A 25703-nucleotide genomic window follows, 5' to 3' on the forward strand; every position below is an offset into this window, starting at 1 on the left:
TGAGGCAGCAGTGCTGACCACTGTGCCACCGTGCCGCCCTAAAGTGTTCTTTCAACACTTTCCACAAATAACTTTGAAAGTGTTGAAAACAGCTCATGAGAAAGGTTGTCCAAAACTGACAGTCAAGAACCATCCAATCGACTTTCAGATCAGCCATGGGCAAGGCAGGACACTGCCAGCATGGGCATGCTGGGTAACCCAAGGCGTGAGAGAGAGGCTGTTAGTCATGTGACAGTAGCTCCGGGGATGCATCCAATCAGAATTGGCGGCCGTCAAGCAGGACTGTGGCACTGGTTTTCCACACGGCATCTCTTTGAAGTACTGAGCCCTAGCTCATAAAACTGGCAGCGAATTCCCTTAGCTCTAAGCATTTGCGGGACCCATAACACTTTCCCTTTATCACGGCAGCTGCAAAAGCCAAGTGAAGATTTTGAAAGAGAAAGTACATGAGCCAGAGATCTTGCAAATTGCAAAGACGGCAGCCTCCCTGATAATGATATAATTTATTATTCCAGCTGCCTCACAGGCCCGGACCAGAAAGGCTGTTGTGTCGGAGAGAGAAATAACAACACCCCCAGAGCGTGCGGCTGTTCCTACATCCAATTATTGTGCACAGAGAGCTCTCACCTCAGTAACGCACACCAGAAAGACAGTGTTGGATTTCCCAAACCAGTCCTGAGTTAACTGCCCTCAGATAAGTTAGCGGGTCAAGACAGAGCGGATTGGGAAGGTGGGAGGAGTTGGTACAATTAGCCTCAGAACGTTCCAGCAATAGTCAGGGGCGGGGTGTAATATGGGTCAAGTTAGGAATGACTGAACCACCAGGGATATATTTCCTTCCCCACCCCTTTCCGCCTTCCGCAAAATCCGTTCCCTCTGTGACTGTCTGGTCAGGTCCACACCCCCTCTACAACCCACCTTCCCATCCTGGCACTTTCCCCTGCCACCGCAGGAACTGTAAAACCTGTGCCCACGCCTCCTCCCTCACCTCCATCCAAGGCCCTAAAGAAGCCTTCCACATCCATCAAAGTTTTACCCACACATCCACTAATATCATTTATTGTATCTGTTGGCCCCGATGCGGTCTCCTCTACATTGGGGAGACGCCTCCTAGCAGAGCGCTTTAGGGAACATCTCCGGGACACCCGCACCAATCAACCACACCACCCTGTGGCCCAACATTTCAACTCCCTCTCCATGCCGAGGACATGGAGGTCCTGGGCCTCCTTCACCGCCGCTCCCTCACCACCAGGCGCCTGGAGGAAGAACGCCTCAGAACACTTCAACCCATGGCATCAATGTGGACTTCAACAGTTTCCTCATTTCCCCTTCCCCCACCTCACCCTACTTCCGAACTTCCAGCTCAGCACTGTCCCCATGACTTGTCCTACCTGCCTATCTTCTTTTCCACCTATCCACTCCAACCTCCTCCCTGACCTATCACCTTCATCCCCTCCCCCCACTCACCCATTGTACTCTATGCTACTTTCTCCCCAACCCCACCCTCCTCTAGCTTATTTCTCCACCCCTCAGGCTCTCTGCCTTCATTCCTGATGAAGGGCTTTTGCCCGAAACGTTGATTTTGCTGCTCCTCGGATGCTGCCTGAACTGCTGTGCTCTTCCAGCACCACTAATCCAAAAAATGGATGACTATCAGTTGTCTCCTATAGGGAAGCAGCAGTGAATGCTGGGATGATAACAACACCAGGCTTGCCTCTGGTGTCTCTGTGGGTAACCACGCTATGAGTCAGAGAACGGTGGGCTCAACCTCCACTCCAGAGTCTTAAATACATAATCCAGGTGGACGCTCCCAGTGAAGTGCTGATGACATGCTGTCTTTCAGATGGGATTCTAACCCAAGGCCAAGGTCTGCTCTCTCAGACAGATGTAACTCATCCCTTGGTCCCATTTCAAAGCAGAGTAGGAGACTACTCCCTTGTGACTTTGCCAATACTTATCCTCCCAAGTGGAACAATGATCTGATCGATAGCACATTATAATTTGAGGGGGTTTGCCGTGTGAAAATTTCCTATTGCGTTTTGGTTCTATTTACTCTATCATGAAGTATAGGTATCATTGGTAAGGCCAACATTTGTTGCCCATTCCTAATCCCTCTCAAACTGAGTGACTGCCTGTGCCATTTCAGAGGGTGGTTAAGAACATGGCTGTCGATTTGGAGTCACATGTAGGTAAGGACGTCAGAGTTCCTCCCTAAAGTGAACAATACTCCAATACTTGAACCTAACTTCCATTAATTGCTGTGGTGGCATTTGAACTTGTGTCCCTATAGCATTAGATTTAGATTTTATTGTCATGTGTACTCAAGTACAAAGGTATAGTAGCAAGTGTATAATGTCATCACACTTTGGGACAAAGGTACATAGGTATAAAAAAAACACTTAGGTAGAATATAATAAAAGAAACAAAGTTTAAAATGTTAAGTATTACCTTCTTCAAATAAGTAGAAAAATAAAGAAAAGAGATCATATTCAACATTAAAGTCCTTGTTAATATAAGCTAGAAAAACGAAGGTATCAAGTTAGAAGTTCAGCATTAGCCTGGGGCCTTTGGATTATTAAACCGGCGATATTAGCCATATTGTGCTGCCTCCCTCTCTAACGCTACCTTTGAAAATTGTCTGTGAAGTTTATTGTAGTGTCCTGAATATTAGGTCTCTATGACGTGCTGGAAATCAAGGCTGACCACTCCTGGAATTGTCACAAAAGGTATGGATATTTAAAAATATGCAGAGCTCCCCAGTTTCTCTATTTTTTAGACTCAGGTTGACAGAAAGCACACACCGGGTTCCTGTACTCAATGGAAATTACTGTTGATTCGAAATACAAGTGAACAATTTTGAATCATCAACATATATAGCTTGACTGGTTAAAGCTCTAATTCACTTATAAAACTCTCCCTCTGCACACACGTGGACAAAACATAGGTGTTACAGGCAGACAGAATGGCTGGGAAGGCAATTCAGGCAAACATGGTTTGCTGAGGTGATCCTTTTGCTGATCCAAACACATCTTCTTGGTCTTCCTTTTCCAGACACTTGCACTTGAATGCAGGAGGCGCAGTGACTGGCTCACGCTCACCTTCCTAATTAAAAAGCACAGCTTGTAACTGAGAAGGGGAAATAAACTGGCCATCTCCAGCCAGAATTGCTGGACGCTCTCTGGGCGGTCCGAAACCTGTTGATCTTCCAGCTGAAGGAGTTGACCCCAAGGTCCAGGTCTACGTGTTGAGGGACGCGCTGAAGCTTGGGGCAACTGTCGCCAAGGCGCGGTGGGGAAAGACCACCGTGTAACATCTGCCTGCCTAAAGAAGAACAAGGGGGTCCATGCAGTTGTTTGGGCTCTGCTGATGCCTCAGCTAAATATATGGGCATATGATTGAAAAATGTACAGACCTGTATATAAAAATGATAAATTCTGATTTCTGTATGTAAATGTTTACATATGTATGGCATGACCAACCGTACAGACCATCAAATTATTTTATGAATAAAGTATATTTTTGAAATAAAAAAAAAATCCCCAGCCAGAATTGCGGAGCGAAAAACAGCTCTGACAGCTCCTGGGCCAAACATTCCCTCCCCTGTGCGAGGCAATCGCAAAGTTGTTGGCGTGCAAGAGGTCCTCGTCATTGATAACTGGTCACCACCTCATTGCTGGTGCCCAAATTCCCCCCTCTTATACACACTCCTGGCTCCACTTTGTCTGTAACCCGGCTTTCTCCGCTGCTTGAACCAACAGCTGTTCAAACAGCACTTACAGTGAGTGTCGGATAACTTTCTTTTGAAAGAGGGCAGCAATTTTTGGCTTCTAAAACAGTTCTTTGCCTATTTTGGTCCACAATCCGAAATGCAGCGCTATAAGAAAGATGAGGCCTTCACATGAAGCCCTGAGAAGGGCTGATGCGGGAAATGAAGGTTTTAAATTGAACTCACAGAAGCCAGCCTGGATATTTGGGCGAGGATCCCAAATTCCTCTTGCTCTTTATTACCTTCCACTTTGACGCTGTGACCTGGTTGTGTATCCGAGCAGCACCTCGGGGCAATTTGTAACATTAAAATAAAACACTAGCATCGCTTTGATCATCTTACAACTGGGCGTGGAACAGCGTCTGAGCCAAAGTCAATGCCTTCAGGAAAGGAAGGAGGCTAAATGTCAGAAAGCATTGCTCTGAAGACAGTCATTGTCGTTCACATGGAGAGCTGCTCAGCTACCAGACTCTGGGGAGAGGGACAGAGGGAGGGAGGGAGGACAGAATTGCACTGGCATGTAAACATTACAAAGCTTCACGTTCGGTTCACTTGTGTGATGCATAAGCTTTGGAGGCCTGAGCGAGTGGGTGAAAGGTCAGCAACATCAAAGTGAAAACTCGGCATGGAGTTTTATCATCTCATTTCCACCCCCGTTGTTAATCTCCTTTCACCTTGATGGCAGACAGCACAGATAAAAGGAAACCAATGGGAAACAGTTAACAAAGTGGAGCTGAAAGCAAGTCAAACTCTGTACGTATCATATTCTTGGCACCATTGCTGAAGACTGAGAGTGGGCTAACAGTTGGCGCCTTACTCTCCCTCAAGTTTTCCTAGCTATGGATGCTATGGATTCACAACTGCAAGCAGGCATGGTCGACGGAGGACCATCAGCACACCATTCCTACTTCTGGTTCCGAGATTCCAGGTTCAAATCCTTCTCAGGGAGCTGGAGGTCACTGAAAGTGTCTCATAATTTAGCCAAATAGATTATCAGTCTCTATTTAATGTGATTTGATTTATTCTTGTCACATGTACCTGGGTACAGTGAAAAGTTTTGTTTTGCGTGCATTACAGACAGCTCTTACCATACAAAGGTCGTAGGGTGATTGAACAGAGTGAGGAATACAAAGTTACAGTTGTAAAGAAGGTGCACAAAGGAGTAAGATCAATACAGGGTTTGAAATTTGGGAGGTCTCCTTTCAAAAGTTTAATAACAGCAGGGAAGAAGCTGCACTTGAACCTGAGGTACGGGTGTTTAAGATTTTGTATTTGGTGTCTGCCTGATGGAAGAGGTTGGAAGAGATTATAACCGGGGCGGGAGGGGTCCTTGATGATGTTGGCTGCCTTTCTGAGGCAGCGGGAAGTGTAGGTGGAGTAAATGGACGAAAGGTCGGCTTGTGTGATGGTCTGGGCTCTCTGGAATTTCTTATGGTTCTGGGCAGAGCAGTTGTCCTACCAAACCGTGATACACCCAGACAGAATGCTTTCTATACCTCATCTATAAAAGTTGGTGAGAGTCCTTATGGGCATGCTGAATTTCTAAGTCCTTGCAATGCACCAGTGGTCAGCAGTAAGAGTGTGACGGTCTCCTGATCACCCCGTGATAGCTGCATTAATGTTAAAGGACTCCACAAGTAGGTTCTTGTCATGAGCAAGTGTCCCTGTGCTACCACACCCTCCTATACATCTAGCCCACAGTGCCACAACATATACACAGTCACACCCCCTCATCCATCTTTAAGTCAAATTAATTTTCACTCCTTTTCTAAAGATGGCTTTTGGTCCTGGTGGAGTGATGCCTACTGAAGAGCAAAGGAAAAGGAATTGCCACACAAGGCGTGACATTTCAACTCTGCGATCCATCCATTCCATCCCGATTTAAGATATAAAGTTATGGAAGTGGGAAGTGTTCTGCACTCACCCAGACGAATCCCGACACAGGATCGCAGCTGTTCCATTGGGATGTGGGTCAGTGGGTGGCACTCTCATCTTGGCGATGAAAGGTCACGGCTCCAGAGACTGGGGCAATTTAATCCAGGAGAAAGCAGTCAACCTGGTTGGCACCACATCCAGCGTCTTCAACATCCACTTCCACCATCACTGATGTACGGTGGCACTGACTCATACTGGATCCTTCAACAGCACCTTTCAAACCTACGACCACTGCTACTGAGAAGGACAAGGGCAGCAGATGCTCAGCAACATCGCAACTGGCAAGGTCGTCTCCGAGCAACTCACCATCCTGAGCTGGAACCATATCCCTGTTCCGTTACCATTGCTGAGTCTAGGACTCCCACCTTAACAGCACTGTGAGCACTCCCATGATCGTTCAGGAAGGCAGACTTCCATTACCTTCCCAACTTCAGGTCAGAATATATAATGAATTCTGGCCTAGACAGTGATATCCACATTCCGTTAATCAATAAAAACACAGCCAAATCAACAGTCCAATGTATTAATATGTGAGCTATCATATCCTGAATGAGAAGAGTAATGAAAACCTGCCAAAAGTGATTAATTGAATCACCAAGATGGTTAATTTGCCTGTGATTGCTTGCTATCTTAGCAAAAAGAAACTCTCACTGGCTTTCATAACCAACAGAACAATGTATGTATTACCATCAAACTTATCGATTAGAAATTGGAGTAATGGATTTTTAATTGCTAAGAGGCAAACTTAAGCCATATCCCCTCTAAGCCTAAATATTAACACACTTGTTCACAAATAGGACACACAAAAATGACAGCTCTGGACAAACATCACGGGTAGAAAACAGTGAGAAAAATGAACAAATCTCAGAGATCAAAAATCCAAATCACAAGGTGGAATGATGTGACTTTCTCTCAGTTCTTTTGGTATTTGGCAACAATATTGCATTATTCTTGACCACAGAGTAATAGAAGATCCTTAATTTGTTAGCTTGTCAGTCAGACCTAGGTCTTTGCTTTAGTTAGAACTTCTTCTTTTCAGTGTAATTGAGTGTTGGTTTCTCACTCTCAGAAGGGAAAGATGAGAGACACCTGTCTTTCCTTGTAGGATTTCGGGAGGTCCGTGTTCAACGGCCCCCTCTTCAGTCTGTGACAAACCATGACTTCAACATTCAAAGACTGTTGCTAAGGGAATTTTTCAACCCAAAGGCACCTTAGCTCTCAGAAGTATCAAACCAGACTTCTCCAAAGGTTACATAAACATGTGAAATGAATAGGTGAACACTACAAATTCCACTTTTGATCTTAAAGCTGGGAAATCAAAGCACCTGGCACATTCTCTTCAACATAACAAAGTCCAAACATCCAGTTTTCCCAGTTAATATTTTGAAAAGTATATGTAGTCATTGCAGAATGAAACACTGTCGAAGGTGCTGCCTTATGGTTAAGTCATTAAACTGAGATGCATGGCTGAATGTTAAAATTTTCATGGTACGGTTCTCAAAAAGCGAAAGGAGTTCTTCCCGGTACATTGGCCAATATTTATCCTTAGATCAATAACAGAAATAAAAATGAATTATTTAGCCTTTAGTGCACGTCTGTTAATGGGAGACTACTGTGTGCAAATTGATTGCTGCTTTTCTTATGCTATTATAGTGAGAATAATTCTACCAGCCCTTAAGCAGTTCCTGACATTTTCAAAGATGCTACATAAACATGTGAGGGAATCACAATGCGGCACGGTGGCTCAGTGGTTAGCACTGCTGCCTCACAGCACCAGGGGCCCAAGCTCAATTCCTGCCTCAGGTGGCTGTCTGTGTGGAGTTTGCACATTCTCCCCATGTCTGCGTGGGTTCCCTCCGGGTGCTCCAGTTTCCTCCCACAATCCAAAAGTGTGCAGGTCAGGTGAATTGACCATGCTAAAATGCCCATTGTGCTAGGTATGTTAGTCAGGGGTAAATATAGGGCAGGGGAATGGATCTTTGGAGGGATGGTGTGGACTTGTTGGGCCAAAGGGCCTGTTTCCATACCGTAGGGAATCTAATCTAATCATTAAGCTGTCTCATCGAGTCATTGGAGAACGTACCCCTTCAGGTTGAGAGTAGAGGTTGTACAGAATGGTAACTGACTCAAGTCTGCTTGGTGCTTTCACTGTGTCCCCCAGTGCCATTCCATATGAACTGACATCTCCATCTAATACTAGTGATGTAAAGAGAAGCTGCTTGTGGATTCTGTTGGTTCAGAATGGAAGGCCATCCCCTCTGGATCTCCTAACATCCCATTCCCACACGCCTGGTGAAACCAGAGCCAATTGCAAAGGTAAATGCAGAAGGCAGGATGCTTTTCGGTCTGTCTTGTTGAACCATCTGCCAAAATGGATGCTTCCCTTCAACTGTCATGTCTCCCCCATTCACCAAGCAGTTGCTCATCCCAGAAATTAATCCCTGATCTGCAGGAGGCATTGCTTTTGAATGAAGCCCAATTCATACAGCGCCACCCAGATGCAGGGGATCTTTCTGAAGCAGAATCATAGCTTTCAGGCCAAAGGATTTGTGCACACCAAGATCCCACAAGCAGCACTGCAGTTTGGTGATCGAACACAGTCAAAGAAGGGATGCTGGGACACCAGGAGAATCACAATCTGGTTTCGGACCAACATCCACTTCTCCTACTCTTGGGACTTGGGCAAATTTTACTCCACACTCTGTCTTTTCCAATTTTATTGTTGCGCATTTAGCCCCAGAAAGTCCATTTCAGATAAGTGACCTGCAGTGGGTGAAGAGTGACCAGTCTACAGGGGACACCCAGTAGGTTAAGAGCCAGTGAAGGACTTTGTTCCTCAATGCTTTAGACCTCCCAGCTCACAGTCAGGTACCTCTCCTTACCCATGGATTATGAACTGTAGGAGATCACAGTGGCAGGTACCAGAGGAATCTGAGGACCAGGCCTAGTACAAGAGGCATATTGCAACAACATTTACCCCTTAAGAACTTGCTTAACCCTTATCAAAGGGAATCAACCCCTCTGGTTCCTCCGATCCCTGCCACCATCTTCATTAAACGAGCAAGAAAATGGCAAATGAGTAGAAAGGGTCAATAGCATTTCACAACACAGCAACCATGCCAGCATTGTAAAAAGGTAATGTTTGTTCAGAACTCAGGAAAGTTCAAGAGCTGCTTTGATTGCCAACAGATCAGTTGAGGTGTGGTACACTTCAGAGAGTGCCCCATGGGATAGCTACCTGGGGAGGAACAGCTGAGGAATTTGTAGGTGCTTTCAAAAACTGTGCAAAGAAAGAATAGACTTGCATTAATATGTTACGCCTTTTCAAGGAACCGTGCCAGTTGTGCCAAGATCCAAAGGAGCTGTACCAATGCCACATATCACACCTAAAGCAGAATGAGACCAGCGTCCGAGGGGAAAACATGTACTGGGCTATGGACAGGGAATAAAGTCAGATGGGGAGTTATGATCTGGCAGGAGTAGTGAACTCAAGCAACAATCCGGAGTGCTCTCAATGTGATGCAGTTGTGTGTACTGGAAGCAACACGTCAGCCTTTACTTGTTACAGACAAAAATAAGAACATGGAAACATGATACGTCTGCTTTGACTAAAAATAGGTTAACAGCTATTGAAAAGCAAAATACAATGATTGCTAGAAAACTGCAAATAAATCAGAAAGCACTGAAGAAACTCAGCAGGTCTGGCAGCTTCTGTTGAGGAGAGAAACAGCATTAATGTTTTGAGTGTGGTGTGATTCTTTTTTTGAACTGGTTCACTGAGGGACAAGGAGAAAGTGAGGTCTGCAGAGGCTGGAGTTAAGAGTTGAGAGTGTGGCGCTGGGAAAGCACAGTCGGTCAGGCAGCATCCCAGGAGCAGGAGAGTCAATGTTTTGAGCACAAGCTTATGCTCAAAACGTCGACTCTCCTGCTCCTCAGATGCTGACTGACCGGCTGTGCTTTTCCAGTGCCCATTCTTCGTCAGTGAGGGACAAGCCCTGACCAAAGTCAACCTGCCTAGTTTAAAACTCCAGCAAAAACCTGGTGGTTAATTGTCAGTTATCATGAGTGGGTGCATTCTCCATGGTAACGCCTTCAACAAACTTAATCCATTTGCCAACCAACCAGCACTCTCTACTTAATCAATACGAATGTTAGTTTTCCTCTCAGATTGGTATTCTTGTGAATTGTCCTGATGAACATACAAACATATGAAGAAGGAACGAGGGTAGGCCACTCGATCCTTTAAGCTTGCCCCATTAAGATCGTGGCTGGTTTGATTCTAACCCCAACTCTCCATTCCTGAATATCCCTAACAATCTTTTACCCCCATTTTGGTCGTCAAGAATCTATCTACCTCTACCTTAAAAATATTGAAGGATTCTGCATTTGCTTTCTTTTGAAAAAGGAATTCCAAAGAATGGCCAGCCTCGGAGTGCAATAACGGTTTCCTCAGCTCTGTTTCGAATGGATTTTAAAACTATGACCCCTGGTTGCAGATTTTGCCACAACAGGAAAACATCCTCTCAACATCCACCCAGTCAAATCCCCTTTGGACCTTGACTGTTTTAAGCAAATCACCTCTGACTCTAATAAACTCCAGTGGATACAGGTCTAGCCTGTCCAGCCTTTCCTCATCTGATCATAGCAGGAATCATTCTAGTAACATTCGCTGACATTCTTCCAACCTCACATCCTTCTCTGAACACAAAATAAAAGGTTTGGATAAATTATGACTTCTTCAAGCACCCTGAAACCAGTTTTGACTTGCATTAGTGATTTAGAATAGGAGACTAGGGACAACTCCTATGTTCTTCCTCAAGTATGACTACAAAATCTTTTATGCCCACCTAAGAGGGTGGGATGGATCTCAAACTTGCAGCCTCTCTCTGAACGATAGCTGTGCAACCTCTCTCAGTGCCGCACTGGAACATCTGCCCAGACATCAAGTCACTGAACTGGACTCGAAGCTGTCTTCTAGCGATATAAATGTGCGGCCACAATTGAAACTTCACAAGACAGCTTTCATTTAGATTTAAACTTGACAGTTTAAGTTTAAGGAGTTAGATTTACCATTCGTCTCTTCATTTATAATATGATATTTGTTTTCTTACAGGAACAGGAGTAGTCCATTCAACCCATCAAGCTTACTTCACCATTCAAAAAGATCATTGCTGATTGGCTGCCTCAATGACACTTTCTTGAATTATCTCCATTTTCTTGATGTCATTCGACCCCAGTGATCTATCAATTTCTCTCTTAAACATTTTCAGGGATTGAGCTTCCGCAGTCCTGGGGAATGAAGAAGTTCAAGGAAATCTACCCTCACAGTGAAGAGATCCCACTTCATCTCTGTCTTAAATGGTCTGCCTCTTATCTGCTTCCAGGCTCACCAGCTAGGAAAAATGTCTTGGCTGTATCCACCTCATCATACCCTGTAAAAATTTATGATTTGGAGATGCCGGTGTTGGACTGGGGTATACAAAGTTAAAAATCACACAACACCAGGTTATAGTCCAACAGGTTTAATTGGAAGCACACTAGCTTTCAGAGCGACGCTCCTTCATCAGGTGATTGTGGAGGGCTCAATCCTAACATAGAATTTATAGCAAAAATTTACAGTGTGATGTAACTGAAATTATACATTGAAAAACTGATTGTCTGTTAAATTGATTAGCTGCTAACCCGAGAATGCAACTTCAAAAAGAAGGGTTTTGTGATTTACACATGAAAGAAGTGAAATTATCACTGTATTCTAACAGATGAAAGGCTTAACAGACAATCAATTTTTCAATGTATAATTTCAGTTACACCACACTGTAAATTTTTGCTATAAATTCTGTGTTACGATCGAGCCCTCCACTATCACCTGATGAAGGAGCGTCGCTCCGAAAGTTAGCGTGCTTCCAATTAAACCTGTTGGACTATAACCTGGTGTTGTGTGATTTTTAACTTTGTAAAAATTTAGTAAGTTTCAATAAAGTCACTTCTCTTCTCATTATTCAAAATGTCAGGGAAGGTAGAGGCAGTTTCCACAATCCCTCTACCGAAAACAATCCCTCCATCCCAGGGATTGGTCTAGTGAATCTCCGCCGCACTTTCCAAGACAAGTACATCCCTACTTAGACAAGGGGACCAAAACTTGTACACAATAAATCAGGTTCAATCTCATTAAAGCTCTGTACTTCTGTGGTCAAACTCTTTTATGATGAAGACCCACATATTATTTGCCTTCCTAATTGATTGATACACCTGTCTGTTGGGTATTAATTGCTCATGGACAAGGAGACCCATGGCCCTTATGACACCCACGGTTCCTCTTGCCACTTGCAAAATACTCTGCCTTTCTGTTTAGTTTTGATTAATAGCTTCACTCTCATTCATATTATATTCCATGTGACATATTCATTTTGAGATGCCTTAATCCTCCTGAAGTATCCTTAAGTACTCGTCACAATTACATTCCCACCCTGTTTTGTGTCATCAGCAAACTTAGAAACATTACAATCAATCCCCACATCCAATTAATGTCCATAAAACCTGTGCACACGCAGTAATAAAAGCCTCCTGTCCTGAGACTAATCCGTTACTCAACTCTCTGTTTTCTGTCTACTAAGTAATTCTCGATTCATACAAGTATATTCCTCCAATCTATGCAGTTTAATTTTATTTGCTGACCTTTGGTGTGTGACCTTATCAAGAGCCTTCTGAAAATCCAAATACACTATGTCCACTGACTCTCCTGTATCTATGCTGCAAATAACACCTTCCAAACATCTTTCAAGAAGTTTGTCAAACATGATTTCCCTTTCGTAAATCCATGTTGAGCCGATCCAATTTTATCATTATTTTCTAAAATATCCAGTTATCTCAGCCTCTACAATAGATTCAAGCATTTTCCTTACTACTGACATCAAACTAACAGGTCTACAGTTCTCCATTCTCCATCCTTCCATCTTCTTGAACAGTAAAGTTACATTTATCACTTTTTAGTCCATGGGAACCTTTCCAAAATCCATCCGACATTGTAAGATCGTCACTAATGCATCCAATATCCTTCAACCCACTGCTGAAACTCATCTGGTCCTGGGGATTTATCAACCTTCAAGCACCACCTCTTTGCTATTATGAATATCTCGGTGTTTGAGATTCTTGGAGATTTCTGATCACCACACTCATCCCATACATTTAGTGGCAGGAGTGGCAAGCTCTCCCCTATCAGTGTTCCAGAAAGACCACTCCCTCGTCAGGTCCACACCCCTCACCAATCCATCCTCCACTCCCGGCACCTTTCCCTGCAACCGCAAGAAATGCAAAACCTGCGCCTACACCTCCCCCCTCACTTCCCTCCAAGGCCCCAAGGGATCTTTCCATATCCGTCACAAATTCACCTGCACCTCCACACACATCCCTCCTCCCTACCTTTTATCTTAGCCTGCTTGGCATACCTTCCTCATTCCTGAAGAAGGGCTTATGCCCGAAACGTCGATTCTCCTGCTCCTTGGATGCTGCCTGACCTGCTGCGCTTTTCCAGCAACACATTTTTCAGCAAGAGTGGGCCAACCCTATTTCCCACCCCCACCTCCCAGCTGTTTATACAACTTATCAGGGAATTGGGCTAAAATTATGACAGGGGATTGAGGGGTTACACTAATAACTTTCTATTGAGATGTGATTAAAATGAAGCATGGCATTATGTGGCCTCACCAATAAGTGAGAAAATTATAATAATCTCCTTCAGAATGGTGGCTCAGTGGTTAGCATTGCTGCCTCACAGCACCAGGGATTTGGGTTCAATTCCAGCCTCGGGCGACTGTCTGTGTGGAGTTTGCATTTTCTTTCCTCTGGGTGTTTCAGTTTCCTCCCACAAATCAAAGATGTGCATGTTAGGTGAATTAGCAGTGCTAAATTGCCCATAGTGTTCAGAGATGTGTAGGTTGGGTGCATTAGTCAGGGGTAAATATAGGGCAGGGGAATGGGTCTGGGTGGGTTACTCTTCGGATGGTCAGTGTGGACTTGTTGGGCCGAAGGGTCTGTTTCCACACTGTAGGGAGTCTGATTCTAATTCTAATTCTTCTGCTGTAAGCAGATAACACAATATCTTAAAGGGACAGTGCTTCAAGCATGAGGGAAGGAGACTGTAATAGCAGATACAGTATGACATAAAATGAAAGCAAAATATGCTGGAAATCTGAAACAAAACCAGAAGGAGAAGAATTGTGAAGAATTCTGAAGAAGAGTCACATTGGACTAGAAAGGTTCACTCTGTTTCTCTCACTTTCTCTCCCAGATGACGTCAGACAACGCTGACTTTCTCTAGCAATTCCCTGCATCTGTTTGAGACACAATATCATGTCCTGTTTATGGTCAGGCTGCTGAGTTAGTGGGTGTGGGGAGGGGTGAAGATTTCATCTGTGGTGCTCAGTTGTGGAAGAGGAAAGCCCTCCCTGGAGTATTGATTGACTGACTTGCACTGGCTACACAGTGGTTCAGTGCGTAGCACTCCTGCCTTGAACTTCCCAGTTCTGGCCCCTTCCAGGACTTGAGCTTAACAGTCAAGGTTGACACTTCAGTGCTGAGGGAGTGCTGCACTCTTGGAAAGGAGCCATCTCTTGGATGCTGTGATAACCCAAGGCCATGATCTGTCTCCTCAAATTATTCTGTGACACAATTCCAAAGAAGAGAATGGAGGGGTGGGGGGGCTGGCAGGTGGTGATATCCCTCATGTCTTGGCCAATAGCTATCTCTCAATAGACATCAAAAACAGGTTAACTGCTCACTGTCACCTTGCTGACTTTGTGAGTTTGTTGCTCACAATCAGCCCATTATGTTTCTCAAGTTCCTTCAAAAGTATATCAATTCCTGTGAAACACTTAGAGACATCCAGCAGCTGTGAAAGTTGCTGTATAATTCTTTGAAGTTTGCCTCATAGGGTGGTTAAGAAGGCGTTTAGCACGCTTGCCTTCATTGCTCAGACCTTTGAGTATAGGCAGTCATATTGAGTTTCTACAAGACATTGGTCAGGCCTCTTTTGGAGTACTGTGTGCAGTTCTGGTCGCCCTGTTACAGGAAGGACATTATTAAGCTGGAGATGGTTCAGAAATGTTTTACCGGGATGTTGCCAGAAATGGAGGATTTGAGTTATGAGGAGAGGCTGGGTAGGTTAGGACTTTCTTCAATGGAGTGTAGGATGTTGAGGTTTGATCTTCTAGAAGTTTATAAAATCACGAGGGGCATAGATAAGATGAATAGCCGGTGTCTTTTCCCTAGGGTGGGGGAGATCAAAACTAGAGAGCATATTCTTAAGGTGAGAGGAGACGCAAAAAGGGCCTGAGGGGAAACTTTTTTCCACAGGGAGTGCTTCATGTGTGAAATGAACTTCCAGAGGAAGTGATGGATGCAGGTACAGTTCCACCATTTAAATGATATTTGGATCAGTACATGAATGATAAAGGTTTGGAGGGATATGGGCCAAGTGCAGGCAGGTGGGACGAGTTTAGTATGGGACCATGATCAGCATGGACTGGTTGGAGCGAAGAGTTTGTTTCCGTGCTGTATGACTCTATGGCTCTATCAATGCAAGTTTCTACTTTATTCTGCATACACCCTGAGGCATGAATAACAGAGACTCAGGACGGGAAGGTACCTCCGCAAACACGCCCACGTGAGAAGTCACCGAGAGATTATTAGAAGGCACGGCTAACATGGAAATAAAATGAACACTTCATGTGCCGACTTAGCACCAATTTGAGTTTGAGCAAAATTCGACGTGTCGTCCTTCTCAGTCCCAAAAACACCAATGAACCTCCTCAGCGCAGGGGCCGATTTACTTTCCGTTTGCAGCCGCTAAATGAATCCACGCTGAGTGCGAGCTTGACAGGGCAAGGTCAGCTCAGCAAACTTCACCGAACCGACTGCTGCAGTCGGTTGCTGGGGCTTGGGAGGGAGGGAGGGAGGTGGGGTGGGGGTTGGTGATGACAGGAAGGGAGTGGGTTTAGAAGTTTCGTTCCCAACGGCAGGTAAACACTGTTTGGATTACTCCTCCTGTGTGACAGGCCTTGCATTTAGCTAAACAGGAGACCAGCTGTGCGGATAACATTTATTCTATCGGCGGACGAGAACGCAAACATTAATTAAGTTGTCTTTGGGAGCACCCCCCCACTCACCCACCCTGCGGTGATGAGGGGAAAGAGGCCATTGATATGCTTACCTACTTAGGCCTAAGAAGAGAAAGGGCTGAGACCAATACAAGAAGCCATTGACTCACCCTCTTCCCCCAGCCCCCATTCTTATCCACCAAAATTAATAAAGACCTTGGTTCACAGACAGCACTAAGAAGGAGAGAGGGGCATTAGTGATCTTTAATTGGAAATTGTACTCCTCCTGGTAGGTCTTTGTTTACCCAGGATTGTCTCTTCATGCTGGGTGAAAGCAATGATTAAATCTGAGACTGCCAGGATTAGAGGCAGCATATGGACCTCCAAAGAGGCACCCCTCAACACTAACATTCTCATAAAAAGTGGCTTTGAGGTGGACTCTCTTGTACTTTTAAACCCGCTTTGATATTCTGCTTAGCTTCAGTGAGAGAAAGAGAGCAGGGCGGGAGGGAGAGGAATCAGACAAAAACACGCGGGTCTTAATTTGGCTTTTAGCAGAGGGGTGTTAAAGGCTCTCTGCTCGCCTCTGAAGCACATGGCGTCAAGGAGCCACTGTGTGTCGTAGCCTTTCATGTTCAGATTGCCCTTTTGGAACACGGCTGCCTGATGTAATAAAGGCCGCACTTTGCTGACATCAGTCAGGCTCTTCATTCAAACGCCAGTCACATGCTAAGGGTCAGTTGTGCCTCGGTGGATAGATGTTTGTGAGTTCATGCCCCGCTCCAAGACAAGATTTGAGGTGTCAAGTTTTGAGTGGTGCTGGAAAAGCACAGCAGGTTCAGGCAGCATCCAAAGAGCAGGAAAATCGACAAAAGCTCTTCATCAGCTTGAGGGAGCTAAAGCCCTGTCGGTCCTTCCATTGACATAGAAAGTCCCCTGGCCCTCAGTGACATCAAGCAAGGGGTGTGAGAACCCCCAACCACTGGGGCTGACACACATCCGTCAACCAGCACTGAGAACCCACTCATCATCTCATTCCTGTTTGTGGGAGCTTCCTGTGCAGACTTTGGCCTCTGCTTTTCCCTCCATTAGAGATAAAAGATGCATGAGAACACTTCCAGGGATGAGCACGTTCAGTTACGTGGTCGGATTGCAGAACATGGAGCTGTTCTCCTTGTGAAAGGTGGAGAGATTTGATCAAAGGGTTTCAAAATGACGAGGGGTCTCGACAGATTAGAAAAGGGAAGAGGCTGGTCCCATTGGTGGTGAAGACTCGGGAGGTTCAGAATTAAGGTGATTGCAAAAGAAGCAAAGACAACTTGAGGGAGACTCTCAATGCAAAGCAAGTGGCTCGGATCTGGATTGCACTGTCTGATGGCGTGGAAAAGGTAGATGCAGTCCGAGGCACTGGAAAGAGAATTAGCTTATTATCCGAAGAGAAGACAAAAATTTAGTGCAACACGGATAGGGCAAGGCAGTGGGAGCTGGTGAGTTGGTCTTTGAGAGATCAACACTGATAATACAGCCCCAATGGCATTCTTTTGTGCTATCCTGATGATTACAATGCTAGCTTTGGGGTTGCACTTTGGAAAGTCTGAGGTCGGGAAAGGTGTAATTTTTGCCTTCAACGAGACAAAATAAACAAGACCTAAAAAAGAACGGAAGTTTTACTGCGAGGGCTTGAACAAAAGCAAAACAGAGCAATTAGTTGTTGAAAGTTTAAAAACACAACCCTATCATGTGGCATGCATGGTGAAAACCTATGGGAACACTTCCTGTCCAACACCTTGTACTTCCTGTGCCACATGTGACTACAGGAGGATTTCTTTCAGGCAGCACATTCCTCCAATAATTTTCAACAACAAAAAAACAAAGATGAAATGAACAAAGAAATTTCCTCACTGACAAAATGGATGGCAGAGTGATTTATGGGCAGTGAAATAACACTGAGGAAGAGGATTGTAGTTGCAGGAGGGTTAGTGGAAGCAAGTCCTAGTTACCTTTGACAATTGTTGGCTTCATGAAGGTACAGTGATTAGATCTGGCAATCTTAAAGGGGGACGCCAAGGTAGTAAAGGTGCATCTTAGCAACTCAATAATACAATCCTGGTTCAAGGATTTTGAGAAGGTGTTATCAGGTTAGAAAGCAGTGAATACATTCTATTTATTCAATTTGTGAGGGCGCCAAACATAGTTAGGAAATTATAGGCCTGTTGTAGAGTCATAGAGTCATAAAGTTGCACAGCACAGAAATAGACCCTTCGGTCCAACTCATTCATGCCAACCAGATATCCCAACTTAATCTAGTCCGATTTGCCAGCATTTGGCCCATATCTCTCTAAATATTTCCTATTCATATACCCATCCAGATGCCTTTTAAATGCTGCAATTGTACCAGCCTCCACTATTTCCTCACTCCATACGCCCACCACCCTCTGCGTGAAAAAGTTGCCCCTTCGGTCCCTTTTAAATCTTTCCCCTCTCACCTAAAACTTATGCCCTCTAGTTTTGGACACTCCACCGCCCAGGGAAAAGACCTTGTCTATTCACCCGAACCATACCCCTCATAATTATATGAACCTCAGTCTCCGAAGCTCCAGGGTACGAAGTCCCAGCCTATTCAACCTCTTTCCATAGCACAAAACCTACAGCCCTGGCAACATCCTTGTGAATCTTTTCTGAACCCTTCCTAGTTTCACAACATCCTTCCTAGAGTAGGAAGACCCAAATTGAACACTGTAATCCGAAAGTGGCCTAACCAATGTCCTGTACAGCCACAGGACATATACTCGTGAGCTAACCTCCTATACTCAATGCACTAACCAAGAAAGGAAAGCATACCAAATGCTTCCTTCACTATCCTATCTACCTGCGACTCCACTTTCAAGGAATCATGAACCTGCATTCCATGGTCGCTTTGTTCAGCAACACTCCCAGGACCTTGCCACTTATTATGTAAGTCCAGCCCTGATTTGCTTTGCCAAAATGCAGCTCCTCACATTTATCTAAAACTCCATCTGCCACTTCTCGGCCCATTGGCCCCTCTGATCAAGATCCCATTGTACTCTGAGATAACTTTCTTCACTGTCCACTGCCTGAATGTCTGTAATAGGCAAGGTGTGAGAATTGTTTAGACATGATAGCCCTGTACATGTGGAAAACCTGAGGTAGGAATGATGGGCGGCATGGGGCTCACAGCAGTAGGGGCCTGGATTCGATTCCCACCTCTGGCAACTGGCTGCGTGGAGTTTGCACATTTTCTCCTTGCGTCTGCGTGAGTTTCCTCCGGGTGCTCCGGTTTCCTCCCACAATCCAAGATGTGCAGGTCAGGTGAATTGGCCATGCTAAATTGCCCGAAGTGTTGGGTGCATTAGTCAGGGGAAATGCGTCTAAGTGGGTTACTCTTCGGAGGGTCAGTGTGGACTTGTTGGGCCGAAGGGCCTGTTTTCATACTGTAGGGAATCTAATGTAATCTAATCTAAAGAGTCAGCATGGGCTTTATGAAAGGGAAATCTTGTTAAACCAATTCATTGGAGGTCTGTGAAGGACTGATACATGTTGTAGATAAGGGGAGCTCGTTGATATACTGTACTTGGATTTCCACAAGACATTTGAAAAGGTGCCATATAAAAAGAAAAGTAGAAGCAGGTGGTATAGGGTATGACATGTTGGAATGGAGAGAAGACTGGATGGCTGGTAGAAAACAGGGTATGCAATAAATAGGTCTTTTTCTAACTGACAGAATGCGATGACTCGAATCCTGCAAGGGTCCATGCCACGGCCTCAACATTTTATAATTTACATCAATGACAGAGATGATGGGAATAATGCATGGTGTCTCTACGTTCAGATAACATCGAGACAGGTGGGAAAGGTGACTAATATTGACAGTTTGAGTGTATGGTCTGGCCAAAAGAGTACAATGTGGGAATGTGTGAAATTACTCACCTCAGCAGAAAGAATAAAGCATTCCCTAAACGGAGGTGAACTGCAGAATTCCATGGTGCAGAGGGATTTAGGAGTCGCTGTGCATGAGTGTCAAAATGTGAGTTTAACTGCAACGGGTGATTAAGAAGCAAATGGAATGCTGTCCTGCATTACAAGAGAAATTGAACAGAAAGGTAAGGATGTTATTCTTCAGTTACCCAGGCCGTTGGTGAGACTGCATCCTGAATACTGTGTGCACTTTTGGTCCCTTTATTTAAGGAAGGCTGGAAACGCATTGGAGAAGGTTTACCAGATAGAGAGCTGGAAAGAGCGGGTTGAGTTATGAGGAGAGGTTGGACAGACTGGGCTTGTTTCCATTGGAATTTAGAAAAGGGCTGAGTGCCTTGATTGAAGTGTACGAGGCTATGAAATGTGGATGTGAGAAGGATGTTTCCTCTTACGGGTGAGTCCAGAAGGGACAGAGTTTTAAAATTTGGAGGGGGTTGCCCTTTCCAAACAGAGACAAGAATTTTGTTGCTCTGAGAAGGTTTCGCAACTTAGAAACACTCTGCCTTAGAAGGTGGTGGGGGCAGGATCACCAGACAGTTTTAAGGCATGGCTAAATTGATTATTGTTAGGCAAAAGGAGTGGATGGGAACGAGGAATTTAAAACTCAGACAGATCAGCCATGAAACCTACTCAATGTCAGTACAGGCCTGAGGACCCGAGTGACCTAGACAGAGAATCTAATACCACCAGGCATTACCCTTGCTAAACCCCTCCACTGTCAATATCCTGGACGCACCGACCAGAGAAAGATGCTCCCTGGACTGGATGGTTTTATTTATAAGAAGAGGTGGGACAGGCCGAGACATTTTTCCCTGGAGCGTAGGAGACTGACGGGTGACCTTATAGAGGTTTGTAAAATCATGATAGGCATAGATAAGCCAACAGCTTTTCCCCCGTGCTAGGGGAGTCTAAAACTAGAGGGCATAGGGTTAAGGTGAGAAGGGAGAGATACAAAAGAGTCCAGAGGGGCAGTTTGCTTTCACACACAGGGTGTTGGAACAGGTGGACAGAGGTAGTTGTGGAGCTGAGAATGTGTTGCTGGAAAAGCACAGCAGGTCAGGCTCTCCTGCTCCAAGGAGCAGGAGAGTCGACGTTTCGGGCATGAGCCCTTCTTCAGGAATGCCCGAAACATCGACTCTCGGGCTCATGCCCGAAACGTCAACTCTCCTGCTCCTCGCATGCTGCCTGACCTGCTGCGCTTTTCCAGCAACACTTTCTCAGCTCTGATCTCCAGCATCTGCAGTCCTCACTTTCTCCTAGAGGTAGAAGTGGAGGTGAGTACAATTTTGCCTCTTCAGAAACATTTGGACAGATACGTGTATGGGATAGGTATAGAGGAACAAGCCAAATGTAACTAGGCTAATTGTAAAAACTGGGCAGCATTGACAAGTCGGGCCAAAGGACCTGTTTCTATGCTGTAAACGTGTTGCTGGAAAAGCGCAGCAGGTCAGGGAGCATCAAGGAGCAGGAGAACCGACATTTAGGGCATGAACCCTTCTTCAGGAATCCTGATTCCTGATTCCTGAAGAAGGGCTTATGCCCAAAACGTCGATTCTCCTGCTCCTTGGATGCTGCCTGACCTGCTGCGCTTTTCCAGCAACACATTTTCAGCTCTGATCTCCAGCATCTGCAGTCCTCACTTTCTCCTCTATGCGGTAAACCTCTATAACCCTATAACTGAACTGGACTATGGCTACAAGAGCAGGTTAGAGGCCGAGAGTTCAGTGACAAGTAACTCACTTCTCGTCGTCCAAAACTCTGTCCATTGTAGACTAGCTACAAGGCATGAATCAGAAGTGTGGTGGAATATCCTACGAGACACTCCAACAACACTCAAAAAGCTCAACACTTTCCATGACGAAGCAACCATTGATTGCTACATGATCCAGTACCTTAAACATACCACAGGTAGCAGCAATGGGTACTATCAACAAAATACACTACAGAAATTCACCAAGGCTCCTCTTACATCACCTTCCAAACCCAGGACCACTATTGTCCAGAAGGACGAAGGCAGCAGACACATGGGAATGCCTTCCCCTCCCCTCCAGCCCACACACGTGGAGTTCTATCACATTCCTTCACTGCTTTTGGATCCAAAGTCAGTCCAAGTAGACTCCAGCAATTCAAGAAGGTGGCTCACCACCATTCCTTCCAGGGCATTTAGGGATGGGTCATAAATGCTGGCTTACTTTGTATCCCAAAATAGGAAAACAGAATCCCTGGGGTTATTGCTTCCAGCACTGTCCTTGCCATTAATTCCCAATCCTTGGATATGCCAGGATAATCCTGGAGCAGTACCAACCCAAAGGCATGACTGCTCTGGGCATGTTAACTTGGTCATTTTGGCACCTCCACATCCCAAGAAGAGGATGTGAATCCAGAGATATCAAGGTGCACGTCTTAGTAAGGTGGTGATTTGATGCTTATATCAAGAAGCTATCAAAAGAATGTTCTCTCTTATTTCACACCAGGGGTTCGGGTTTAAATTCTTGAAATCTCCTTATAACAATAAATTACCTTTATACGGCACTCGTCCTAAGGTGCATTGAGTTTACAATAGGTGCAAATTGGGGGGAGGCTGGGCAGGTGTGAATTGAAATCAAGATACATGAAACAGGGCTGTACCAATTAGTATGTGGACTCTTCTTTCACTGTGGGAAATGTCCCAACTCCTTGTAGACCGGGACTTCAAGGAATGATTTCTTCAAAGGCACCACAAAATTAAAAATACCAATTCTTTTCAACTAGTGCCGGGGGAAATGCTTCCTGTCATATTCCTGCCAACAACTCTTCTCTCTTCCATTTGATCCATTCAGTACTACCGGTGGTTTTTGTTTCTTGAAAGAGATGAGGTTTATACTCTGTCGAACTGAGGTGTACGCCAGGAAAGTAAAAGTTGAGGGGAAGTTCCAAACAGCCAGTCTGCACGGCCAGCACTGCAAGGCACCAGCCTCCAGTCTGTGTTACTTTCAAATATCAGACACAGTTGGAACCATGCCTGCTCTCAAATACCTCCACAGATACCAGAACCAATGACTTGTATTTACATGGAACCTTCCACTATCTCAGTGTGTCCCAACATGTCTTACAACCAATTATTGACTTTAACGGTACTGTTGTAGTGCAGGAAATGCAGCAGCTAATTTATGCCCATCAATATGATGGCCAGGTAATTTGTTGTTGTTGAGTAAATATTGGGTAAATTATGCTGGAGCTCTCTCGTTCTTTTGGATAGACTGGCCACCTGAGAGGTGTGACATTGCAATCATTAGCACAGTCGCCATCTCTCAGTGCTGCTCTGTAGTGCCAGCCTGGGTGATGTGCTCAAGTCTTTGGAGTGGACCCTGACCCAAAATATTATGACTCTGAGATCAGAAGGGGAGGGTGGGTAATATCTACTGAGACAACCCATTGAGAAACCCATTCACTGAATGCATGCACAGTAGAAGAGGAACATGCCCTACCATGTATAATATCCTCTCACATTCAAAAGACAGTTTTCCCTCCTGGCCATCTCCAACGTCTTTGTCTAAATTATGGACAGCATTTCTTCAATAGACCTCAGTGAGGTACAGGCCAAGACTCTTATTTCAGCAGAGTAACTCAAAGGAGACTATAGTTCTCCATAGGATTGGGACCTCTGCGATAGCAAATAATAGGAACATCAGGAGCAGGAGTAGGCCGTCTGGTCTCTTGAGCCTGCTCCACCATTCAATAAGATCATGGCTGATCTTTTCATGGCCTCAGCTCCACTTATCCACCTTGTCACCATAACTCTTAATTCCTTTACTGTCCAAAGTTCTATCTATCTTTCCATTAAAAGCATTCAACAAGGTAGCTACAACTGCTTCACTCGGCAGGGAATTCCACAGATACACAAGCCTTCGGATGAAGATGTTCCTCCTCAGCTCAGTCCTAAATCTGCTCCCTCTGATTATGAGCCCCTAGTTCTAGTTTCACCCGCCAGTGGGAACAACCTCCCTGCTTCTATTCCCTTCGTAATTTTATATGTTTCTAAAATATCTCCCCTCATGCTTCTGAATTCAAATGTGTATAATCTCAGTTGACTCAATCTCTCCTCAATCAATCCAGTGAACCTGCTCTGCACACCCTCCAGTGCCAATATATCCTTCCTCAAGGAAGGAGACCAAAACTGCACAGAGTACTCCAGGTGTGGCCTCACCAGCACCCTATACAACTGCAACATAACCTCCCTGCTTTTAAACTCCATCCCTCTCACAATGAAGGACAACATTCCATTTGTCTTCATAATTATCTACTTCTGTGATTCATGTACAAGGATACCCAGGTCCTCTGCACAGCCGCGTGCTGCAATCTTCCACCATTTAAATCAGCCATTCCCAACAGGGGCCATTGGTCCCTTAGGGGCCCTACACATTTGAAGGGGACATCAGGCTGAAAACTGTGAGATGGGGAACCCCAAGTGTTTATGAGGGTCCCTGGTCACTGAACCAATGAAATAGCCGTGGGCGGCACGGTGGCACAGTGGTTAGCACTGCTGCCTCACAGCGCCTGAGACCCGGGTTCAATTCCCGACTCAGGCGACTGGCTGTGTGGAGTTTGCACATTCTCCCCGTGTCTGCGTGGGTTTCCTCCGGGTGCTCCGGTTTCCTCCCACAGTCCAAAGATGTGCGGGTCAGGTGAATTGGCCATGCTAAATTGTCAGTAGTGTTAGGTAAGGGGTAAATGTAGGGGTATGGGTGGGTTCCGCTTCAGCGGGTCGGTGTGGACTTGTTGGGCCGAAGGGCCTGTTTCCACACTGTAAGTAATCTAATCTAATCTAAAATAGCCATTGGAGTCAATGGTTTCCCTCCTATTTATAACACCTTTCCAACACACAGTTTGAATTCGGCGCACCCGGTAAATTAGTTGCTTAAGCTCCTCCCACACAGCCTCACTTCAGGGTCAGTCACGAACTGGACTGCACCCGGTCAAAACACCTTCAATCAAGGGTTCTCACATCCATTACCGCCATACTTCATTATCCGAAAATCAGCGTGTCTATCTGTTCGTGTTGTATCCCTGTCTGAAAGGGGTGGGCCCTGGAACCTGAGAAGAGTTCCTGGGGTGGGACGTGGCAAAACAAAAACCAGTTGAGAATCACTGACTTAAATAACAGTCACTTAATGCCATGAAACTAGTCTGATTAGGGTCAAATGCTTGAGACAACACTAGGTGAGGGAGAAAGACAGAAATATGACCTTCCCCCAGTTAGTAATGTTGAGTCTGGAATTGCACATTCACCTGCCTGCTGCAAATCCTAAACTGCGGGTCATTTGGCTCCATCATGTGTGTGTACCAGCCTTTTAGGCCCCGCCTGGCGCTGGGTTTGGGTTTACCTGAATCCGAGGCGGCTGGGCTGACCAGACTCAGTAGCTCCCTCTCCTTCTCGTAGTCGCCCTTGCAGAGCAGCTGGCCCTCCTTCAGCACAAACTCATCGCCTTTCTGGAGCTGCCGCTCGCACACGCAGCAGCAGAAGCAGGGCAGGTGGTAGACGCTCTTCTGCGCCCGCATGACGAACTCGGTGGGAGCGATCGTCTCCATGCAGCCGCTGCACTTGGCTACAAACAGCCTGCACAGACACAAAGAGAAAGATCCCATTGAATGCTGAGGCCATTTCGCACCAGCCGCCGACCAAGCCCTTCACACAGCCAATGCTCCTCTAATGTCGCTACTGCAGTTCGCTTTAACTCCTCTCTCTCTCTCTCGTCTCTTGTCTCCACCTCTACCTTTGCTCCCAGACTCTGATTCTCTCTCAGCCCTTCAGCGGGAGGGGGTGGGCAACTTGACATTAAAGACCTGACATTACTGGCAAACGTGCTAACGAAATCCCACAGTTAACATAGACAGGCAGCAGTTCAGAGCTGTGTCTATAGGGCTGTGCTTGG

The 25703-nt window shown here is 45.4% G+C and overlaps 1 protein-coding gene across 1 annotated transcript in view; it reads right to left on the reverse strand.

Annotated features, from left to right (window-relative positions):
- LOC132818917 (LIM homeobox transcription factor 1-alpha-like) overlaps positions 1-25703 on the reverse strand; it is a 416441-nt gene that overhangs the window by 16592 nt on the left and 374146 nt on the right. Inside the window, exon 3 of the mRNA XM_060830049.1 lies at positions 25155-25387. Coding sequence (XP_060686032.1) covers positions 25155-25387 — 233 coding nt within the window. The remainder of the gene's footprint in view (positions 1-25154; positions 25388-25703) is intronic.

Source organism: Hemiscyllium ocellatum, chromosome 9 (assembly GCF_020745735.1).
Source record: "Hemiscyllium ocellatum isolate sHemOce1 chromosome 9, sHemOce1.pat.X.cur, whole genome shotgun sequence".
NCBI classification, from domain to species: Eukaryota; Metazoa; Chordata; class Chondrichthyes; order Orectolobiformes; family Hemiscylliidae; genus Hemiscyllium; species Hemiscyllium ocellatum.